This window comes from Sitodiplosis mosellana, unplaced genomic scaffold (genome assembly GCF_009176505.1).
Source record: "Sitodiplosis mosellana isolate CC-2019 unplaced genomic scaffold, AAFC_SMos_1.0 Smas_scaffold_1, whole genome shotgun sequence".
Taxonomy (NCBI): domain Eukaryota; kingdom Metazoa; phylum Arthropoda; class Insecta; order Diptera; family Cecidomyiidae; genus Sitodiplosis; species Sitodiplosis mosellana.
Window position 1 is genome coordinate 12,701,763 of NW_022595244.1, and position 25,256 is coordinate 12,727,018.

At 35.5% G+C, this 25,256-nt stretch overlaps 1 protein-coding gene across 3 annotated transcripts; it reads left to right on the forward strand.

Annotated features, from left to right (window-relative positions):
• Positions 1–920: 920 nt before the first annotated feature.
• On the forward strand, positions 921–23,790 carry LOC129572442 (uncharacterized). Of its 3 annotated transcripts, XM_055452412.1 has the most exons (5): positions 921–1,090; positions 1,421–2,176; positions 15,959–16,089; positions 16,868–16,990; positions 21,605–23,790. In XM_055452412.1, the coding sequence occupies exons 2-5, from the start codon at positions 2,155–2,157 to the stop codon at positions 22,118–22,120; spliced, it is 792 nt and encodes a 263-aa protein (XP_055308387.1). In that variant the 5' UTR covers positions 921–1,090; positions 1,421–2,154; the 3' UTR covers positions 22,121–23,790. The 3 variants fall into 3 exon arrangements, with proteins under 3 accessions (XP_055308387.1, XP_055308393.1, XP_055308398.1); XM_055452418.1 differs by lacking the exon at positions 1,421–2,176 and having other exon boundaries at positions 938–1,090; XM_055452423.1 differs by lacking the exons at positions 921–1,090; positions 1,421–2,176 and adding an exon at positions 1,352–1,355.
• The last annotated feature ends 1,466 nt before the right edge of the window (positions 23,791–25,256 follow it).

A 25,256-nucleotide genomic window follows, 5' to 3' on the forward strand; every position in this document is an offset into this window, starting at 1 on the left:
TCATGCAAACTGATCAATTCTTGATATCCTGCTGAAGAATTTGCAAATTTAATCGAAAAATGAGTAATATATTATTATTATTATTTTTGGAATTGATGAAATTAATCGGTTATCTCTGCCAAATCAATGGTAGAAAAAAAAAAACGCGTAAATCCCCATTCGTATGCGGCAAAACCAATTTAATTACGTCGTCAGTTTTCAAAAGACAACAACAAGAAAGTTATCGAAAAAAAAAAAACTCATCACGATATCCATAGCCGATTTTATTACTGTGCCATAATTGCGTGAAGCCCGGCATAAAGTAAACAAAATTCTAGACATGTTTCACTCAGGGCAATATGATGTAATTGTATCTATTCGGTGCTTAATCGAGTGCATTTGTGTCTTTTTAGGTCTATTCTAAAGGTCACCCACTAAAATACATGAATGAAGAAAATATTTTTCAGCAATCGGTGTTCAACGAATGGAATGTGCTTTGTTTTCTTGATTAAGCATAATCCTACTTTTTTTCTACAGTGCTAAATTCCGGGTATTTCCTCATCAAAATGATAATGTTCATATGAAGATTGTGCGGCATGTGAGAAATTTTGCTACCTGACCGATTAACGACATCATTTTGTACGACGAGTATCAAATTCAAAAGGGAAAAACAACCGTTCGGTGTTTCACACAAACCGAACGATGGCTGCACGCATCCAAACTGGCTTATCAAATGCGTAAACAACACGAAGCGAGACTTCATCCAACAGAACAGAGAACTTCGAATCGGCGAACACAACACTCACACAAACACAAACACGACAATCCAAACGGCGAACAACACACGTACACTCTGTGTATGAGTGAGTGTGTCGACGACAATGACGATGATGACGAAGACAGGCAGGCAGCAGCAGCTCGCACTCAATTCTAGTATTAAAGGAATACGCACGACGAAAATATGGTGATTTGTTCGTGAAACATTGAACTAAAAACAACTTGTTGAATAAAGTACAAGAAAGGCGTTAAGCAGTGTTCCGTTGTGTATAATATACGGACGAAATAACTTTTATTTCTGTGATTTTTTGGTGCAGTGCAAAAATACAACGAGGTGAAATAAAATATTTATCGGTGTTGATTTTCGTTTGTTTGTTGCTCATTTTATTTTCTGTAATCGATTACACACTATTATTTTTGTGTATAATTTTTTTCCTGGATTTTTCTTCATATTTTTCAAAATTTGTACAACTTCGAAATAGAGTGCGAAAAAATCGTTTTTTTTTTGCTATACGCTGAAAAATAAAGCAAGCATCTTAATGCCACTCGGAATTTTTTGATCAGAAATATTCAGGAAGAAAAAGAAAAGAAATACTGCAGTGAGTTTTCATTCATTCGACTTATTAATACAATAAATTTTCTTTTCCATTTTTTGCTCCTAAAGGTATTATCATACACACACACACACACACTCTCTCTTCTGAATTTATTCAAAATTCCAAAGCGGTTACAATTGAATAGAACGTAATTTTTGTTGTTACGTTGATATTGTTGCCTAAGACAATAAAATCTTCCGATTGAGCATTTCCAACGAATTGTTGTTGCCGCGATTAGAATATAAATATTTATTTTTGTTTGGTCAACGTGAGCGCATCAGGATATCAGCGTATATTTGCCCTCTTTGAACTTTCACGAGATACGCGATACACAGATCAATACCTACGGCTGATTAAATATACCCTCGTATGATTATTGAGCCGGTGATAATTAGAGACGGCACCGCTCTTTTTTTATCTAATCGATAATTTTTGCTGTGATTTGAAAATACACGTCACGTTTATACGGGCAATGTAGAAGAAAAAAAAAGAACAGAAAAAACGACCGAACACAACTAATATTCATAAATTGGCCGAAGAAAAATTGATAATTTTCCAATAAAACAGTGAGATTAATATCTAGAGTGAGAGTGACTGCTGTTGAGCTATTTAAATTACGTGTGCATTTACAACCGTTTAACCGTTCGGTACGCAACAACAAGCAAAAAAAAAACTTCTGATACGTGACTGCTGACGACGGATTTGTGTTGTCATTCATCAGTGCGAACAATTTTTTTTTCGTTGAAAGTTGAAAGCTTTGTAGCTGACTGTGTGATTTGCATATATCCCTCTTTTTGGCATAATGATGGTTACACATAGAAAAGGTTAGTGCCTTTCATTTAATACCAAATTGCAAACGTTCACTTCAACTGAAACGCAACTTTGGTTTTCATACTCATTCTCTTCCTCTCTCACTTTAACTCTGTCTCTCTGTGTTGAAATTCATAGGATTCTTTATGCAAACTATGTTGGTATTTCTCTCCATTCCGAAAATTCATATTTTTGCCAAACAAAGTTTTGCTTTTGAGTTGATAATTTTTGAAACGGAAATTTTTCGCAAGTATTTTAACGATTGTATTCAAACTATTTGTGGATTGCAAATTAAATGCGATGAACATGTGGATTCTGTTTTCCTTTTCGAGAAAAATGCAGGTAACATTACCGTGGAAACAGAAGAACCATTCAACCGACTTCAAATCAAAAAATGGTAGCAATTCTCGTGAGAAATCAAAATCAATTGGCTATTTATAATTCGATTGCATGCTAGAGCTATTTATTTATTAATGCATTCGACTCATGTTTCTGACAATTTCATTTTCCATTGCGATTATTGAATATCCTCCTCCTCCACAAAAAAAAAATAAAAGAAAAAGAGAGGCACAAAACGATTACTTGTTGCAATGTTTTCATTGGCTTTCTTCACGGATACTTCTATTTAATATATGAAATGCTATTTTGTAATTAAAATGCTGCTGTTGAAAACGACAGCGTTGAAAGCCATTAAACACGATACCAAACACATCATTCAGCCAGGCACAACGTCGAAGTGCGTGACGTGGAAAAAGTGCAAACAAATTCGAAATAACAATTAGAATGTGCATAGAAGCAGATAAATCTAATTGTCTGTTTGATAAAATGTAATTAGTTCAGTTGTTCGTTTTTGTTGTTTGTCGGCTAAATTACAACCATTATTCTGTTCAGGGGGGAAAGAGGCTTATAAAAAGCTTCACAAAAATTAATCAAAAAGTGAGCCATTTTATTCGAATGCTAACGCGTTTTTTCCTTTCGATAAATCAAACAAGAAACACAACTATATTGGATTAAGAACGCGATTAATGTCGATTAAATAAATCATTCGAATAAAAGCCTTCTAATTACCTGTTGGACCATCACATATTCATTACCACCTTAGTTCAATATATGCTCGTACACAAACTGTACAATCATTTCTCCCCCAATTCGAAGAAAACACAACATAGCCTGCTAGTCCATTTCCAAATCGAATCCGATGACTTTCATGGATGGCATCGCCCCTAAAGTCCTTTTGAATTTCTGATTATTTTTAGCTTGAAGTCAGCCTATCAACAGCACTTAAATTGGCGTCAAGACACCGTTTGAATGATGAATCAAATGCCTTTTATTCGTGAGACCCAAAATGCCACACACACACACACAATGGGCTCGTTTTGGCCAATAAATGATGTGAAACAACAAATAAATATGATTTACCAAAATGTTGTAGACCTCATTTTGAGGTGAACTTCGGTTCATTCAATTGAATGACTGGTTACACAACCGATTGGGGTGTTTTTTTGATTCGATTTGGTTGATGGTTAAAAGATCAAAATATTTTGACCAAATGAAATAGAAGGAATTTGGTTTTTGGTTGTCTTGTCTATAAAATATACATTTTTCGCACAACCCGCGTTTATGGTGGTCTAAAGCTACCTACGCAAACAAAAGCCCCGAACGTAAAAAGTAATCTCTTTATATGTAGTTTCTTTTATTAGATTGGTGGGTTCAAATATGTCAAGAACAATTTTATGACGAACGCCGTACACCAACGGCTTAAACAAAATGGAATGAATGGCGGCTACTCTGCATAGTGTGACAGCATCCTACCATATTCCATTTTACACATGGAATTGTTTGAATTCTTTTGCATATCCACCAAAACCCGTTTCGAAAATCCAACGACATAGCCATGATATCCTTTATCTTAATACCAATCACAAAGGCCAAACCAAATAATATGCTATTTATTTGATTCCAATGCACGCGATTTGAATACAATTTCGTATAAATTGTACTAGCCAATCGATATTCGAATTGGGAAATTGGAATATATAGCTGGAAAAATAGTAGCCCGAAACAAGTTAAATTAACATTTATTCAAAACATCATAAGATTCGATTACATTGTTGTCTGCTCTTGAGACGGTCTCAAATCATTTTGATTTTGTTTGGCATTCCTTTTGCGTTTTGTTTCTTCTGCTTGCTTGCTTTCGCAAGTACGTCATCTGTTTAACGATAAGCAACAGTTAAGGGCCGATTCCATTTTTCTTTTCATTTCCATTGAAATGCCAATTGATGTTTTACCTGTGCCATCCACTTGGTGATGGAAAAGGAAATGCTTAAACAAGTTTTAAATCGCTTTTATTTATTCCTACAAGTACTCAATTATTGCTAAGTGCCAGTCAATTCAATGCTTTTATATTCATTTTTAATTGAACACATTCAAATAGATTACATTTACTTCATTTTTCGAAGAAAAAATCGCTGACATTTTGGTGGAATATTAAATGAGTCATTGGAATAGGTCCATCAATATTTTAATTGATTCATCGCATTTAACGAGGGTGGAATGACACATTTAGCGTGCTCAAAGTGGAAAAACGTGCCATTTCTACTTTCGCTTCGTTCCAGAAGCATTTTATTGTCCTTTTCCGCTTGTAAATATTCAATTTGTATTGATACACTGTGTATTCTACACTCGATCAAAATTAAAGTGAGCCAATCGCGTGTCACACCGGTTTGGATTGTATGTATGTTTGTGTCCTACAGATGATACCTTTTCAGTATCAAGTTAGCATGATATTTTGCAAACAAAACTTCTTTTTGACTTAAATGATAATCAAGTTTGCCAATAAATTCAGATTAGAGTTCATGTTAATTGAAAAGTTAGCCCATGGTATATGTGCCCCAAACATTTGGCTCATTTTTAATTCAAATGTAACTTTATTGCCTTAACTACAGATAGGCACGGCATCGAACGAAATTTTGCGTAATTTCTCATTAGCCTTTCAATTTCAAAGCGATTTCTTGTTTGTTGTCACGGTGCAGCCAACCGGAAGAATTGACAGACACAAAAAAATATCACATTTTCGACTCCTACTCAGTTTTTCCAAATCACACGCATCTTCTCGTCCGAACTTATGCAGATACGGTATTTTCCTAAAAGAATTTCATTCGCTTCACATCAGCGAATCGTGGGCAAATTTTTGGTTTGATTTTGTTTTGCCAGAGAAAATACCAAGGTTAAATCCGAAAAAAAATTCGCTAAAATAGAAAAAAAGAACAGAAGAATTTGCACCCGGTTTGAATGATTTGGTCGCAGAAGATTCATATTCAGATCATAGTGGTTCTGGATTTCTATATTTGAATATCTATGCATTTAAAGCCAATATTATTCGGAAAAATAAAGTGAAAAGATTCATTCGCTGAACACAAGAATGATTGAAGCATTCGAATCATAGAGAGAACAAGAACAAGTACCGAAGTACACGTTCATTTGAATATGGATTTTTCTCAGTTTCACATCGTCGTTTTCGACCTTTACAAACTTTTAAACTGCACACGTACACCACGAATTGACTTAAGTTAGCAAATATGATTCGATTGTTCACATCTCTAGTTATTGAATTATGGAAATCGAATAATAAAAGCAACTTTCATGTTCACTCAAGTCACCAATTCTATACATTTCTTTCATGTTTAGAAAGTCATGTCGTTGATAGAATTGATCAATAAAATTTATTGTACGACAGAAAAGAGTTCGTTGATTGTTTGAAGTGGAATAATCCGACAATTTATCTCGCACGGATTCGATGGCGACAAAAGTGTAAAACGTGGAATAAGTCGATGTTCCAAGTAATGCTGTTTTTTTTTCTTTACCGAGAAAATACATTGAACAAACTCAAGCATATTCGTATTCTCGAGGGAACTGTATGCTCGACACTGTTATAGCAGAAGAGAGAGAGAGAGAGAGAGAAAAGGAAAAAAACTTACAAAATCGTTTGCCAAGAAAATCACCGACTTGATTAGATTTGTTAACGTGGTCAAAACAAAACGGTAGTTTGGCCACAGTCCTTTCTATTGATGTGTGTAATTGTGTTCATAATTTCGGGAGAATTCAATAGAATGCACTTAGGAAATCGAATTTGATCATTTGAAATTGGCTGAACGACCACTTGAACCATTGTTTGAAAATCCAACTATTTTATTAGTTCAGCGTCAGGGTCACACCATACAATGTCACATTCGTATCCATAATCCATACTCCAGATCCACTTTCTTCTCACGTTACACTTGAAGCATTGAATTGATGTGTTTCGATTGATTTATTGGGAATTTGGTTAAGAAAAACCAAGATTAAAGATTACCAAGGTTTATTCAATCAAGATTACCATAGTCAATTATACAAGATTCAGACATTCTTTACATATGTAATAGCAAACCATAGCCTCAAGCGTACGACACCCTCGATACGACATTCAACAAATCAAATACGTACGAAAATGAAATGGAACATAAGTCAAAACGACAGTATGCATATTCGAGACGTCTCACAAACATTTGATCAATCGCGATGAGCTAGATAACTTTGGCAATATTTTCGTTCACTCTGGACGTGTTATGACATTCATTAGAAGCGTCGTGGCATGAATTTTTCATGAATCCTTGTTCTTTTTCTTTCTAAACGTCACTTTTACCTACGCAACTGCTGCTTCGCCGAACAATATTCGGGTCGAGTAACTCATGTCGAGTGCTGGCAAACAGAGAAATACGCTCGAGGGAATATTATTTCGATGGTTCAGCGTTTAAGAAAAAGATAAACAAAAGAGCAAAAACCGAAAAAAACATTATATGAATTACTGTGCATTTGAGATAGCGTCAATTTGTGCGGAATCGCTTCAAAATAATTAACCTCAGGTGCTTTTATAGCCAATTTGAGAATGAAAAAAATTGAATCAACCATTTTTTCCCTTCTTCTGCTCGATTTTTATTCCATCCACTCTCGTGTGGTGTAATGTTAACGAATGCAAATTTATGTGGATGCTTGAAAAAAAAACTCAGAACAAACAACAACTGGGTGAGAGTGAGAAAAAAAGGTGGGCAAAAGTCATCGAAATCTGATGATTGTTATTAAATTACCGTCAAATACGTGCGAAAAATATGAAATCGGTGAGAGATCGTCATGGTTCTTATAACGTTGCACCAAACGTTTGTTCTGCCAAACTTGTGAAACACATAAAATGTAATGCGTTTGTGGCACCGGAGCACGCTTTCGTCGAAAGCGATTGGTCAGCAGATTGACTCACGGAGACTGCATCAATTTGTTTCATGTAAGTGCGTCTACATACACTAGTTCTGTGCCATTGCCAATCAGCTCCAAGTACAAACGCATGGAAATGAACGCTTGGGCGTAATGAAATATTTACGAAACATTCTATTTCGACATCCAAAAATCATGGAATTTTCGTCCAATCTCTGCAACATTTTTTTCAATATTGCTATATAATACAAACGGTAATTGCCGTACAACATTGTTTTAATTACGGTGGATTCTTTTGGAAATTGCTGTTGTTTTACTTACTACGATCGTTAGCAATATATCTCGGCTCCCCATTTCCAAAGCACACATTTGTCCAAACATGATCATTTCAACAGTAGCCAAACAACGGTAATGGAAAATCAATTCGAACGGTACGGTTTAATTATGACCATTATCATGTTCTCGCTGTTGAATTTAATTCATCATTAAAAGAACATATGAGAAGTCGTCATCGGAGACATCAAACAAATATACTAGGTAACGATTGATTTTTTCGCTATTATCGAATGTCGGGCAAATTATAACATCATCAAAAATACATTTTCTCGCTCGATGCGCCGCGACATGTGTGTGAAACACTTTCCACAATATCGGAAAAAAATCGATTTGAATATTACATGAAGCACGTTATCCATTTCATGATTTAATGGAGCACTTGTTTGAAACATCATTTTATGCATTAACAAGAATCCCATCAACAATCGCTACAATGATACCGTTCAAAACTATTTTTGGTTTTCTGTGATGAAATCATTTGGCGCTGAATTGTTGAAAAAAGAATTCAATCAACTGATACGGTTTTGATTTTATCTCTACTTATAGAATACCACTTGATCTTATTACGTTCAACATTATAAGAGATAAAAGGCGAGAATAAGGAAAAATAATTTAAATATGATAAGCCGGTCAATAAGGAATCAAGACTATTTACAATAGGCAAATTTCATCCATTTATGCAAAAATAACTTTTCTTGTTCCAAAATAGCCTCCAGCTAGATAATTAATCAAAAACTCATGCAACTATCGATTGCAGCGCAATCAACCCATTAAAATTCCTACGAATGGAGCCAACAGCGCCTCATTATTATTCTAACGTAAATTCTGAAATTGATTTTAAATTCAGCGAAATATGAGTTGTTAAAACGTTATCTGCATTTGACACAGCGGATTTTGATAGAAAATCATCTTTATCAATAAGGATTTCATCGAAAGAGTCTCTCCCTTTTATGCTTGGCATTTGAATCAGATGTTTTTAGATGTATCAAAATCATCAATCAAATAGAACACGAACGGGCTACACTGTAAAGATCAATGTTTCCAACACATAAGGCAGTTATCGCATAATTATCACACGATAATTTTCAACTTGTGTTGCCGCAGTATACGATATTTCAATAGCCGTCGTCTTCCAATCTTAAGTCGACAAATGGAGCATTTCTGAGACGTGGAAAATGTTGCCAGAAATTCCAGCTAAATTATGAGTATTGAATACAAATTCCGAATCACAATTGCTTTGAATGTATGTTGTAGGATAAAAATCGAGAAAAATAACAAAGAACGTCAGCTATCCGATGAAACATGTAAATTTCTTCAAAGGAAATGTTTGTGAACATTCACAGCCACAAAACGTTGGTCTTTAATGTCGGCGCAGGCTTTGTTATGCGCTAAATCCATCACGCTGAATAAATTCATGCGATAGATTTATGCGATAAATGTAATGCGCTCGCTTTGCGGTGAACGAGGTCTGTTGCTCTTCACTATCGCTTAGCGATGCGTTCACTGCAAAGCATGAACGTTCATGCGTAGACAACTGAAGAGCAACAGACTTCGTTCACCGCAAAGCGAGCACAACACATTTATCGCATAAATCTATCGCATGAATTTATTCAGCGTGATGGATTTAGCGCATAACAAAGCCTGTGTAGGCGAAGGTTTTCATCTCAATAATATCGGTTTGGCAGAGAAATTCCGAATTCCACAATCAAACTTATCTATATCAAATGTCACATTTGGAGCACATTTCAAGGCAAAGACTAAATTGACCAAGAATAATGTGAATTAAATGATATTCGTGCGAACAAAGACATAAACATGAATCCAATTCACCAAATTTAATGTCAGCCAAACACGATAAATTATTCGCCAAAAGGATGGTATCGATTCGGCGAGACATTATGTGATAGAATTTCCGCTCCATGTTTTGCTCATTGTTTTTGCACGTACAATTTATTCATGCTTTGCCTTGTAGCATAATGTCGTATCATTCAGCTGGTGTGGTAGCAAATGTTTCGTGAATAATCGTGACAAGTAAAAAAATCAAACAATTTGTATTGAAACGCTATAGCGTTGACAATGACACAACAAATTGTTGTACAATAACAATTCTATAGATAAGAAAAAACAACAGCTTGTACGGAAACGACACATAATTGCACCAACGTTGTTTTTTCTGTCTTTGGATCATAAAGTTATTGGAGGAAAAGAAACTTTTTCCATTGCTTATTTTCGCCTTTTTTTCTTCTTTTTTTTCATCTCTGGAACTTTTTTGCATCACTGTCTGGAACTGTTGACAACATGAAGGAGAAAAAAGTCGTCATGCTCTTAGAAAAATTGCATGTAATTATTTAATGTTCTGGTTGATACTGTCACTTTATTGAACATTCATTAACTATGTGTCCTTATCGTTCTTGGATTTAGCATCTTATACAATTATTATACTGATGTCAGACAAACGATGACTAATAAAAATGAATTGCTATAATTGCCAATGAGATCGAAGCTACGCCCGCGATATTCAAAGCATCTCAACGAGATACGTTTTCATCGTAAAATTCGAACTGTGTGCACAAGCAACTTTTCAGACGGATGTCAAATCGATTAATATTATGATCCAAAGCAGACTGTCTGCAGAAAAGAAAATCCAACAAAAGAAACGCTTTATTGAAGCGCAAACGATAACATCAATGTGGTTTACTTATAAAGATAATGTTCGAATGGATTTTTTTGCTCGAAAAAAAAAATCAAAAGATAAACAAATAATCTTCTTTAAAAAATATATATTGTTGATAAAATCGCCGTTGAGATTATTCGTTATGCTCCGAATGGAAAGTTGAATCAGGATTTAATCAAAATGTCTTCTTAGAAAATCCCACTCGCGCGATATTCGGTTGGTTTTCAACGAATTTGAATTTTCAGTTAAAGTTAAAACGTGAATAGAAATTGATTTGGAAATGGGCGTCCAGAGCCTACATCAAAGCCGATTAGGGAATTACAGATGATGAAACAGAAATTGCAAAATAATTTCGATTCGGAAAGCAATGGAAAAAAAATGTCGCCGAAACTAATCACAATACGTAGAGAGAAATTGGTGGTGTATTGGGAAATAAGCGTGTGTAAAATGAAAGTGAAATGAAAAGTGTCGGGATTAAAATAGCTAATGGCATTTCGATGGGAGCGAAAGCAGTCGCTCATCGTTTGTGGAGCTTATGTCTTTCACTTTCATAGTTCATATTTATTTGCTCTTCGTGCACGCGAATATTTTATTGGGATCAAATTGTGATGACTTTCACACTTGGCAATCGAAGCGATTCGTCGATGCTATTCAGCGACCTACGCAAAAACTTTCATTATTAAGACATTGTTGTTAACCCTTGTGTTTTTTCAACTCTACCCCATTCACATTTTAATTTCCGTAGATTGCGCAAGTGTCAATAGAGGGAAATTTTCTGCGTAAACATTGATCTTAATTAAATAATTTCGTTCGACACGAGAAAAGGGAAATGCTGAACAAAATATTGTTTACTGTTAATTGATATTTGGCCATAAAGTCAAACGACTTGCACCAATGAATTGAATATAGCGGCATGACAGCTTATGAATTGCACCATGCACAGTCAGATTATTCGTTTATGGCCGAATGATATTCACAAGGAAGAATGACCGTATGGAAATCAATAAATCGGGCCCCGAAAACAATTGACGATGTAATAAATACATTTGCGTTTATTTCTATAAGCAATCATAAACCGGGCTTATGGTACCCTTCATGTGGCCTTCAGGACAGAGATTTTTACTAGCCGTATATACACGGGCTATTCTTAGTCATCATTGTGTTTTGGTCAACGAAAAAAAAATCTAAATAAGTTGTTTTGTCTTAATGCGTCCGTGTCAGCGAAAACAAATACTGAAATATTTCGGATTTTACCCGCACCCATATCGAGAAAATCGTAATGGTTCCATAAATAATGCAATAAAAATTGACGCAAAACTCCGCAACATGTTCATGTGAATGAATTTTCAAACACCAAAGCGAGAAGAAAAAAAAAATCGCACGCTGGTACTTGGTGTATGCCGAATTGAATGAAGTACCGTATACCACACAATTTTGACCCACTAAAACCCACTATGATAAAGATTTCATTTATGACCTTATCATTGGTTTAGATTCATTTTTATATCGCCTACATAATTCAAACTCTCGTAAACATTGGTCATGAATTTTATTTGCCAAACAAATGGTTCGCTCAATCAACATCGAAACGAAACTTTTTTTTCTGCCCCGGAACGATTTTGTCGGAACAAACATTGCAACAGCCGATGCTTGATTCTGTTTGAACTTCTGAATCCAAGAAAAAAAAATGTTTGCCCACCGAAAATTATTACTAAATATTTTTCACATTTTCTCTAATTTCAAATGGGATTTCATTGCCTAAGAGACTATTCACGCGAATATGAACGGAAAATTAGAGAGGCCGAATGGCATGACCTCGAATAAAATTGTGTAAATATATCTTTGTCACATAATGTTTGGTCCAATCCCACTGGTAGCTAAGTAATCACACCAACGGCAAATAGTAAAAGAAAATTCCAGCGAAATGCTAAAGAATGTTTATCGCTAAATTAACTAAATATCCACAATGGTGGGTATCAACACCTGAAGATTGAACGTTACAGCGAATTGAAATGGGCAAAGTGCTTAAGCCTCTGAGCCGCAACCTTTGGTGGAAAAATACTTCCAAAAAATATTGGGACATGTATATTTGGCACCATACAATGAATTTTAATAGAAAAAGTTTTCGTATGAATTAGCTACCTTTTCCGAGTTGTTGTAAAGGAGCAGAAAATGAAAAAAAGCTCAGAATAATGAAATCATATTAAGTTATGTGATAAACAGCTTGCAATTTTTTTTTTCGCCTAAATTCCCCAAATTCATAGACAGGCGTTTAATATTGAAATTTACAGCAAAAACACTCATACATTCAATTTGCAAATGGTTTATTCGAAAATGTGTTCGTTCAATTTTCCAAGCTAATGTATTTATTGCACTCAATATACTCAAAGTCAACGGTATTTGCGTATAAATTTTCGGAATTTCACAAATGAAACTCATAATATGCACACAATCTTCCTTCTGCTTGGAAACGCTTTCGCTTGACAAAGAGTGATTCGAAGCATGAGAAATGTAACGAAAATAATTCGTGTCATTGTATACTTATTTATAGACGTTTCCTCATAAAATGTGGAATTTCCATAATGCATTCCCATGTTTCAAGTTAGTGGGAATTCGAATGTGTAAACAAATGCCTGTTATTCGGCTAAATACGGATCAATTTTCCCTTGCTTGAGAGTCCCAAGTTGAGACATGCCATTTCTATCTCCATCCGATGGTGCGTCACATCGCTCTAGCCCACTTTTATGTAGGTTACTAAACTGCATAATACATTCTATTGATAGATCCATACACTTTGGTGCGAATAAATCGCTTTTAATACACAGGTTGACATGCACGTCAACTCATTGCTTGGTCTTATGTGCTGAAAAGCCGCATCACTGAAATTCACTATTTTTAAACTCGATATTTTCGGAAGTGACTTAGACATCAAAAATGACTGTGCATTTTTTATCCCTCTCCCTTGTTTTTTAAAGCAAATTATTTACTGTTAATGCTTTTGAGTTAAACAAATGGGAACATAAAACAATGTATACGGATGTGAACTGGGCTTGCAAACAATTGATTGGATTTGCGGTGAACGGCACACGTGCACTTGTCTGATTGAGTGGTTCATGACATTGGATTGTGTCAACAGTGGGAAATAAGCATTTAATCCCAATATGTGCTTGTGTCAAGTTGACACTGTCAACTCTGTTCAAATGAAATATATAGTACAATTTTGTCTAAAGCAGTGAGTGCCTGTAAGCTTAGTTCGAATTGCTGTGCACCGTGTAAGCTTTTGATGCGGAGTAGAAGAGCTTTTTGCTGAAGAATATCCGAAATTGTACATCACAAAGTTTGTACTGACTTAAGTTAGTGGTACGGTGCGGTTCGGTGAAATGATGGGAAAACGTTATTCAGAATCAAAACGTACATATTTTACAAATACCCTTCATTCCTTAATTATTTAGCTAAATCAATATTTTTCAGAAACTTTGTCGCTTAAACGTCATTTTAACCGATCTAAAGCGTTTGAACGCATTTTATTCGCAACAAATGCGAACCCAAAACCTAAATCAACAATAATTTATTTCATAATTTGAAAAGTTGCATCTGTTCCACGAAACCAAAAACCGAATAAAACTACTAACATTTCAAACAAACTGGTAGCATTTCGATGCTCTACCGAATGTTGCAGAAATGAGCAAATAAATACACCGTTCATGCATGCTCTGCCATTTGCGTTGCAATTTGCCGTCGATAAAACTGCAATTAAAATCATCCAATTGAAATGGTTTGGCACATTTTGTCGACCTTGAGTTGAATTGTTCGGTGATTTAAGGATAATATTTTATGCTGCTAAATCATGAGCTCTACCTCGAAACCCATTTACGTTACACTGTTCTGGTTTCCCGGTATATTCAGAACTTGTTGCTTGCATTCGGTTTGAAACTCGTATTTGCCAGCGAATCGTGTGCGCTGCAGCAATGTGCCAGAGCCGAGAGTGGAAAAACTGATGTGAGCGCGCTGACGAATTTATGAGCTTGAATATGTATCGTGAATCGATTTGAGCACGGGTTTATATGCGAATAATTCGCAGCAGATGGCTTGAAACTTATTCGGAACTGTTGTGCAGAGCAACATATTTTGCTTGTTGTTCTAAGCAAATAGAACTAATTGAAACAGGTTCGCGGTGAACAGGATAATGTTGCGATTGTTCGTCACATGTGTTATTTGATTTGCACAAAACTATTTTCTATTTAAATTTTCCCGAATCGGTTGAATAACAATAGGCTTACATTAATCTGCATTTGGCAGTTTTATTTGCGGAAAATATTGCCAACAAGTTTAATGAACATCAACGTTTTGGCGGTTTAATTCGTGGAAATCACTTTTGAACTGAACATTTTGAATGATGTCTGCACCGCATATATAATTGAACCCGTGAGCATAAAAACGACTTATTGAACAATCGCCGAACAAAACGATACAAGAAAAAACTACCAAACAAAACACACGTTAAAATCGTAACACAGCAGGACGGTACCGTTCAAAACGAAACTCCGCTGTGCTACACCGCTGTGGTACGTTTTGTTCGGTAGTTTTTTCTTGTATCGTTTTGTTCGGCGATTGTTTAATAAGTCGTTTTTATGCTCACGGGTTCAATTGTACAGCAGCCTATTATTTCGTCAAATCGAGCTCATGTACACGTGCCATTTCTGACATTTTAACAACAGATGTGTAGTGCAGAAATTGAAGATTATATTGTTCTGGCGGTTGGCGGTGAAGCCAGATATGTATTCATTTGTTAAATGGAATTTTCCATTAGAAAAACTATTTCCATGCCCACACACATAATCAGCACCATTCGCAATTTTCAATAGTATGCCATAAACGAGTTTTCACGAGGAAATTAGGTTTTCTTTCCGCAAAAACCTGCGCTTTTTCAATTTTCCAAATGAAAATTTAAAAAAATATTTTTATGCATTCACCCGGTAATCGAGATGAATTTCTTTGTTAACATCTCAATATCCGAGCCATTTCTTTGGCTGCTGAAATTCAATCAACTTTTATGATTTCTGTAACAGGACTGTTATTTTTTCTCCCATTATGCAATGGCAGAATGGCTTTAGCACAAGCCATTCACACTGCGAAAAGTAGCTATTTTATCATTTTCCATCAATCACCTTACCTCAAGCACTATTAAAAAGTTTGCAGAACAACACCGCTCAGAACAACCAAAGTGTTGCCTTAATTTTCAACATAACTACTATGCTCGAGCAACGGTTGTGATTTATGACGTAGCACTGTTTCAAGTCGCTTGACTTGAAACTTCCTTAGAGTAAAGTCTATCAACAGAGTATAGTCGTCAGTTTTCATTTTGAGAAAATTAAATACAGAACTGGTGTAAATTATGTTCACACCCAGCACCATCTGATTTAATATGTATATTATAAACAGATTGCAGATTAAAGTATCTGATGTCAGTGTGGTTTAATGAATTAAATAATTAAATCTATTTCTCTTTTGCTCTCTCTCTCTCTCTCTCTTTCTTTTACAGAAAATATGGTAGCCACGCTGTGGCTTCTATCGCTACTGACCATCACACTAATAACGGCAAGTGAATGTGTTTATGCACCTCCACCATTAGCAAAATATCGACGTTTAGATAACACACCATTTGGCTTTCGGGTAAGAAGAGTTCTGCATGAAATTATACGAAAATATTTTCATTAATCTTCGATCGGGTTGGCACATGCTTGACGATGGGTTATCCTTGAGATATGCTTTGGCAAAAAGTGGCTCAACTGAAAATGATCCAACATATGAGGGTGCTTTTGATGCTGAGGCATACGTTTCTGAGAATTTGAGTTTCTACGCTCTCACGTTCAAATTGCGATTTTACGAAGAATGTGAACGGAAGCGTCGATGGAAAAACAATTTCCACAGGTCAACATATGTGGTCGTTGTTGTTGCTATTGTTGTTGTTGTTTACACTCAAAACCAATTCGGAATGAACGGAAGTGGAAGTGTTGCATATGGTCATAAATATTTAAATACGTGCCAGCCACAAGTGCATTTGCATGATTGCCAATGCGGGTTTTTCGTAAGTACAAACTGAGGCGATGCTCCAACGATTTAATCTTCAATTTAATTACATTTTAATTGAATTGCGTGTGTCTTTTTGTTTTGTGCATGGGGGCAGCAGATAGCAAATTTCGTGGTTGTTTATTTCAACCGAAAAAAGCACCATCGTTTTGTTTGGAGAGATATTTTCGCTGACGCAATCTCATAGGGCCCGTTGAAAAGCAACTATTGTGACATACCCACGCATCCTAATTTTATGGCACAAAGTATTTCACTGATTTATGACATTTCTATTCTCTTTCTATTTCATGTGGCTTTTTTTTTCTTCTGCTGCGCGCAATATCTGCATCATCACATACGGCATCTGTGTGCACGTCAATAGGATGACTTCATGTTAGAGAAGCGAACAAAACCGTCACTTTCTATTGTTAATCCACTTGATGTGCTGCGACAACGATTGTTGCTCGAAATTGCCCGAAGACAAATGCGCGAAAATTCAAAGCAGGTAAATTCTCGTTCATTTTTTTCTCTCTTTGCATCAAATAAATTCCGAAAAAGTTTAAAAGGTTAAAGTCAAAAGGAAGCATTTTTCGAATACTTTTTTGTTTTCATTCCATTATATGTGAACAAGGAACGAGCATTTCGTCCAACAACATGCGATTTTTTTTCTAATTCCGCCGTTTGATACAATATGGTGGTGGCATTGTAAAATCGGCAAAAGTACCTCGAAGTGTTTTTTCGGCTAATTGGGGTGCCTCTTTTTCGATTGACGTCAAACAACCGGTGTGCAAATCGAAATTAGCTTGATGTTGAAATTAAGCGGCGAATTCACCGCAATCAATTTAAATCCACACGAACACGTTGCTAGTTGATTTAAGGCGATTCTTAGGGGGATTTCTTATGTATACACACTGAACGAGCTGACGCGCCTAAGAAATTTAACAAGAGCACAATTAAATGAAATGCTGCGCAAATATTTGATTATAAATTACCGCCATTGTTGAACCCGAGCTCCTTTCTTTTCTGAACTGTACACAACCAATTCAACAAGAATTCTTTCGTTTTTCATTTTCCCTTGTTCTTTGATCGGTCGCGAGTAAACAGTTTTAGACATCATAAGAATGCACGAGATAATTTAACAGAGATATGCAAATACATGCATTGAAATAAGGTTTAATGCAAAACACATTCGACTGACGTTATTGCATTTTACGAAAGCCATCCGCAGTCAGCGGGAATAATATGCTGAAGGAAGATAACGGTGCGCATTCATTCTGATTCCTTTGTGATAATATGTGATTAGTATCATCCAGTGTGCAGCGTCGTGGGATTTGGCTTTTTGTCGCATCGCTGACTCAACGACTTTCTAGAGCGGAAATATTCAATCTGCTGGCTGTTTGCCTTGCCTTGCATTTCGTTTTCTTTGTCATCCATTCCGATCTCATTTTTAGATTTATCTTCAGTCGGTGTTTTTCTCTTCTTTTTCATTTTCCTAGACGATGACTAATGAAAATAGAAACGACGATGACTAATGAAAATAGAAAACGAAAGCAACTCATAATCAATATATCCACTCGGTACAAGTTCAAGCAGCCGATTTTTATTTTAGATTATTTTCCAACAGAAACAGCATCGTTCGTTAAGTCAATGTTTATTTTTGCGATTTCTTGTTATCCCCACATTGAGTTGTACAAGCCAAATGATTGTTTTCCGAATTACAACTTTAATGAAAATAGAGATGAGTATAAAGATGGGCCTAAGGAAAACGAAATTGCGTGGGTTTGATTTGAGTCCAAGTTTCTTCGGATTTGCGACACGAGAAAAACAATGTATTTCAAAAAAAAGTTTCACAATCTTTTAACTGTGGCTGGAAGGTGAAGAATGTGATGTTTATTGCTTTTAATGAAGGACAATTACCTTAATTGGCCCGCCCTTCAAAAACACAGCCACTCACGCTAGTGACCATGTCACCGGAAAATGGGGAATTAACACAATCAATTAGATGTGCTCCCCAGTAACAAGAACACCAAAGACTTTACAATTACGCTGGGGATTACAGACGAAATCCGTCATGCCTGCAAATTATTTTGGCGAATTTGAACAAAGTCCAATTCCAGAAATTCGACTCTCCCGCTCACATTATATTTGAATACATTTTTTTTTGTTCCGTTTGATTTCAATTGAAACGTAACTAGGTAAATATTTTATGCCTCAACAAATACTGTCGCTTTTCTCCCCCCAACATCTTTTCAATGCTCATACAGCGAGCATTTTTTGATATCAAATCGATATTATTGTGGCTAAGAGGAAGTAAATTCTATCGCACACAGAACATACTTGACGTTTTTCTTTAAATTAGCTCTACTTGATGTGGTTCGCATTTAAGTGAATGTGTTTTTGATCTCCGTAACCAATTTTTTTTGCTACATTCAATTTTTGTGTACCAATCAATACAATTACAGTTCTCGGTATTTATTGTTCAAACATGTGGACCCCATGTTCATAGAATAAATATCGTCAAAGAAGCCTTGAGGGAAAGAGGGGGAGAGTGAGAAAAAGACATTGATGAGGTGATCATTACGCGATGTTTTTATGTTTCAATTATTTCTGCTGTTGCGAACGAAAGGAAAAAAAACCACCCACCATCCATTTAAATTCGATTAGATTTGTGTCAAATCGCGTACGATGAAAGAAGTACGGCGCAATCAAATCGCGAAACGAGTAGATCGCGTTGCATATAGAGCAATTTACGCGTTTGTAATCGAATGCGGAGCGGAGAACACAGTCCCGTGTTTGTGCTAGCACAAGTTGTCCTCGATTGGAGCTAACGAAAATATAAAATGCATAAACGCTTTTGCACTACCGTTTTTCCCTCTGATCTTGTTAATTTTATACGCTCTTTTATGTGCTCATTATTTAAAATGGTGAATTATTTGAAGCGATTCAATGTTCTATATCCCATTGACGCTGCGTCATTTCGTGAAAAGCGTCGCAGAAACCATTTTACGCTGCATGCCTGCAGGCATTAAATGTTCAATCAATGGAAAAATCGCTTGAAAAAGCTTCTTGCGTCGAAAAATCAGATTTTCCTTTTGCCAATTGAATATAGTTTCCGTTGTGTTCTATCGATAATTGCAATGAATGGCCTGATCCCAATGAAATGATACGCATAACGAAAGCACACAAATAGACAACACTAAATTAGAATAACAATGAATAGACAATTGACTATCACTTGGACGGAATAGTCAACACATATATTTATCTAATCGATGGACACACTACGAACGACCTATCCAAACAATAACATAATTGAAGTGTCGAAATTTCGTCGACGCGAACACATTGATTGTCATCATAAATTATTGATTTGTTTGTGTGATTAATGTGTCATAAACCATTTGATGTGCATTGATGCATATAAATCAAGTCATCGGTGCTCGCGACTCCCTTTTGTTGTGTGATATTTTATGTAAATTATTATTATACGTCTTGATGGAGTGCTTTGGCATTCACGTTTGGTACCAAAATTGATTAAATATATCAATGGCGTACACATCGGGTCGTATCTGTCTGGAGCGTAGAATGGCATAATTCACGCACGAATATCAAACGAATTTTTCGTAGTGAAATCAAGGCGATCTTCAAAACGGAAATTCTTTCGCTGAAAATTCAATTCAAAGTTTATGCATAATTCAATTTAATTGAATTGCAAGAAACGAAGTGACTGCACGTACACTGTACATTTACATGAATTCGGATTCCTTTTGAACGTCGCACCAACATTTTGCACAATGAATAGAAATGATAAGGTGATATGAAAATGATAAAAAAAGTAAAATAAAAATGTTAGCGTGCCGTTTGACGCAACTCGCGGTGATAAGCAAACATCCTGTAATTAAGTAATAAATATTTTATCATGATTTGGTCAATAGCTTTCAATTATACCACTTGCCAAAGTGGTTGACGAGTGTATGACGCCCAGTCACGGTTCACATGCACTGAAAGTGAAATTAAATTGCGAAGTATTTTTCCATGATAAAATACAAAATATCATAGTTTATGCCGGCCATTGCTGGCTGATTTGGTTATCCAAATACATCCCATGCATTTCAGCCATACCAATAATAATTCCATCGATATTGCAAATTGAATTATTTCAAATGAAATATTCCATTGGAAAATCGGATTTCTTGCATACCGGTTTGATAGTACTTGCATAGTGGATAGATTTGATACCAATTGAACAGATGGAAAATGATACAAATCGATGGAAGATTTGATACGACTCATTCGAATGATATTAAATATGATTTATTGATATTTTAAGGACCTTTTTTCGGTTTATTGGCTATAAAATACCCAATTGAAAATAACCAATATCATTTTGTGTGACCACTTGAGCAATGCATACATTATTTGATGAATCTATTGCATTGTCGATCCGAACCGCACTGAAAACCGGTTACATTTGGATGGGAATAACCAATTGAATGTGAATCAACGTCCAACGAAATGTGAACATCCTTTGAAAGTTTGCATTGTTTTCGATATATTTTAATGTGTGTTGCAAATTAAGCAATATCAAATTAATAATTCACTGAATGGAATTGCGTGCAACGCAATTAGCCAACAACAATCGAATCCATAACATCGTAAAAATAAGAAGCGATTCATTCATACGTCAATGTACAGAAATAAGTGTTGGTCATTATCAATGGTTCAAATATAGCACACATATCATCTGGTGTGTGATGTAATATTTGTTTAGATTGATGAAATTGGGTGTATTTGAGTAGCAGACGGCGCTATGTGTAACTAAAAATATCCACTCTTGGCCATGAACGACTTTATGGGTTTCCGCAAAAACGACTACGCATGAATCAACGGAATTGGTTCCTTTTGCTCCCTTAAATTTTAGTCCAGTCGGACAGTGTACGCACTGTCGGATGATTTGTTTTGTGAATCTGAATGGAAAGATGTTTGGCGTGAACATCAAATAGGGCGATAAGATTTTTTTTTAATACACTCCTTATCAATTCAGTTTTTATATTCCGATTTGAACAGAAAAAAAAAATCAAAAATAACAAGTCATTGTGATGTGTATTTTTTCTTTCAGGTTGAAATCAACCGAGCGATACTGAAAAATGTAGGCAAACGGAGTAGTGGTGATGAACGACACAATGGGATTGAACGATTTGAGCCATTCCAACAGCATTCCGATCTCAATGCGATTTTGAATAGAATCGCCGAGGCACAATTAAACGATCGACCCTCTTACAATATTCCATCGTCGGACTACTATTTTGATGACACAAACGCCATTGATACAAAACAAACGGTTCCATCACGATTGCGTTTCTTTCGAACGTCAACATCGCGCTTAAACAATGACTTTGATGCTCAAGCTGGTGATCCATTTGCCGCCGCTGGTCCGGATGAAAATGCATGGCACGAGGAGAAATTGCAAAAACAGCAAGCCTTAAATGGACACAAATCACGTTTTCTACGCGATTGGAACCAGCAAATCAATGAAAAAACAGATCCGGCCCAACAACAACAGCAACAGCAGCAACATCAGAAGCAACCGCTCGATAATAATGGCGACTTCATGCAATCACTTGATTTGAATTAATTTCATGTTGACTTGTTTCCTTTCCAAATCTTCGTTTTTTTTTGTTTGGTACTGAATTTCGGTTGTCTTAATTTTTGAACACATTTCGTTTAAGTTTAGAATATTCATTCTCAATTTGCAAAATTCAGTGTTAAACTTGATGCGGATGGACGGTGTGATGGCAAAGTGATATGAAAAAAATGGCAGAAGCAAACAAATGAGAAAAAAAACGAAGAAGAAGAATACATAAGATTGTATGAGATGAAGTGAAAATGGTATGTGGCACAAAGCAAAAAAACAAACAAACAAATCATGTTCATTCCGTTGTGACGTATGAGGAGGATAAACACAGTAAATAAACGTGAATGTGTTGGCATATGACACATACACAGTGGCGGAACACGGTTCGGCTCTCATTCACTTACCCAAAAAAACCACTTCATTTGTAAACTTTGTAACAGTATTTACAATATTTTCTAGATTTAAGTGTACGTTTAATGTGAAAATTACACAGACACACATACACATACACATACACAAACAGACAAAATGAATATCTATAAAATACAACAATGACATTTCTGGTTGTTTTCCACTTAAAGGCCTAGAAGAAACGGCATTTTTGCTCGAGCGAATTTAATTCGATGTTTGGTTTGGTTGGCTTTATCGTTTTGTTTTTCAATTGGTTCTGCGTCGTATATATAATACTTTTTTTTGTATACGCTTCTTTGTAATAAAACTCAAATACTAAACTTAATTCAATTTCCGGTTTTTGGCCATATGACGCTTTGCGTGTGTCTCTTCTTCATGATGAATAGAAAACACAGTACGAAAAGTGATAATGAAATTTAAAGAGCTCATTGACCAAAATCCCCTTCATTCAAGCGCAAAGCAATTTGCTCACTAACTTGCGACCATTTTATATTGCTCATTTGCTTCCATTAAACTCCCTTTCCAATGTATTTTGAACATGCTTGGTGACGTGCATTACCCTTCCACGCTTTAACAATGTTCAATTACGTTTTTTTTTTGTGTATAAAGAAAACCAAAATTCATCGAAATCAACATATATTTCATTCATGTCGAGACAACAAAAGTATTTATTTTTTTTTATTTAATGCTAAGAAAAGCGTACAGAAATTGTTTATTGAAATTGTATAAAACCCATAGCAGAAAATTTTCCAAGATTTTTCCCTAAAGTCTGTATCTCTCTCCCTCATTCTGTCTCTCACTCATTGTATGTGCATGTAGCTGAAAAATTAATTTTGTGCTGTAAATGTCAAGTGAATGTTTGTCAAAACTACAACCAAACATCACAACAGAAACGACAGAGACAATTAAACATATTATGAGAAAATCAACGCAAAATTTTTGTGACACAAAGAAAAACAAAAAGCTCAAAAAATACACACAAACACACAATAAACAAACAGAACAAATTTACCCAAACACTCAAATTATACACATACATTTAAATGAGAAATTTAAATTTATGAATTTAATGAAAGAAAAAAGAAAACAACAACAACATAAAACAAGGTATCAACAACAATGTGAAACTCTAGATTCATTTTAATCAAATCGATGTGTTATCTATTTTAAATATAAATATTATCCCCAAAAAAAATCTATTATTACCAGATTACAATATACACAAATAAAAAGATGAAAATTAATTTATTGAACTCTGACGCTCGGTCGTGTTGTAATTTTTCCGGAATTTTTTCTCTCCCTCGTTGTCGATTTTCAGGCGAAGCCATAGAAATGGTAAGTATTGAAACTCCCAAAATGTGAAAAGAAACCCGATAAATGTGTTCAATTGATGCTATAGTTCAATGAACTGTACCATTTGGCGTATATGTCGTCACTTTTGTGCTGTTATCCACAGCAACAACATTCCGTTGATGCATTGAAAGCAAAACAACACAACGGCATGCTCAAAAATGTTGAAATCAACAGCAATAATCCTTAATTGGGAAAACCACAGGAGTTGACCCAAATAAACCGTGTTTCAGATCAATAGACACAGCCACATGCCAACTTCCGTATCGAAAAAAATAGGAAGAAGACAGAGCGAAAAAAAAAACTACCAAAATCAATAAGTGCCTTGCGAACAGCACAATTTGTGAAATAATAATGGTTATGAACACATTCAGTGAAAGAAAACTGTACGAAATCATCGGTTGTTCCTTCTAATTGAAAGTTCAACTGGCGCAGGCACAAGTGTACTGTGTTATTTGAAGCATATAAATAAATGGTTTGACAAAATGTCAAAATTTGATGAACCGTTAAATTAGACGTTGTTGATGACGAAACGAGCCAGTTGAGCGCTCACAAAAAACAACCAGCGATAAGCCTAACCGTCAAATATGCTAACATGATACCAACGAATAAAACGAGCTGGAAAATTACAGGAAAACACGCGCTTGAACAGTACATAATAATCATAATAAAATCGATATGCTTTTGAATTTTTCGAAATGTCATGATTATATTGAAGACCACATGGTTTTGGCTGCTGCTGCTGCAGCTCCAAAGTCAGCCGTTTCTATGGGAAAATTTTGTGTTTGCCGACACTTTTCTTCTTTTCGTTTGAAGTGGGACATCAAAAAATCGATAGACTCGCAACAAAACTCCACATCTGACCTAAAGTGACGTCATTAAAAAATTGATTGAAGCGGTTTCTATTTAATAACTCGTCTGCTAATCAGAGTTTAAAAATAGAAAAGAAATTTTCTAATAACGTAATAATAGCGGTGAGAAGATGTTGCAATTCGCATAGATTTTCGGTTTTATTCGGTCGGCTATGTTTTGTTCGTATACGAAAGCATATTATTCATCAAAGTGGAGCATCCGTTGAAGCGGTTTTTTTTGAGTATGCTTGAGGTGCGTCAATATGAGTAAAATTGTTATAATTTTCATAATTCGGTACCTTTGTCCGTTTGTCCAGCTGATTGTCGAGATGAAACAATAGAGTTTTTCCCATTGACGGAACAAAAATGAGATCACATCGAATGAAACACAAAGCGACTGTCAAAAACAACTTCCGTTGTCAGCAATGAAAATTGAATCAAACATATTTGATGCGGGTGGTACATTGTTTAGGGAAACTTCACTTCCACCGGCAGCACTGTATTGTTTCGATAGCTTCGACTCA

What these genes read in the sequence shown, in the direction of transcription:
- LOC129572442 (XM_055452412.1), top strand. Translation starts at nt 2,155, where the DNA reads ATGATGGTTACACATAGAAAAG. An exon ending in GATGGTTACACATAGAAAAG is followed by an intron (nt 2,177 to 15,958) that starts GTTAGTGCCTTT and finishes TTTCTTTTACAG; the next exon opens with AAAATATGGTAGCCACGCTG. An exon ending in ACACACCATTTGGCTTTCGG is followed by an intron (nt 16,090 to 16,867) that starts GTAAGAAGAGTT and finishes GCACGTCAATAG; the next exon opens with GATGACTTCATGTTAGAGAA.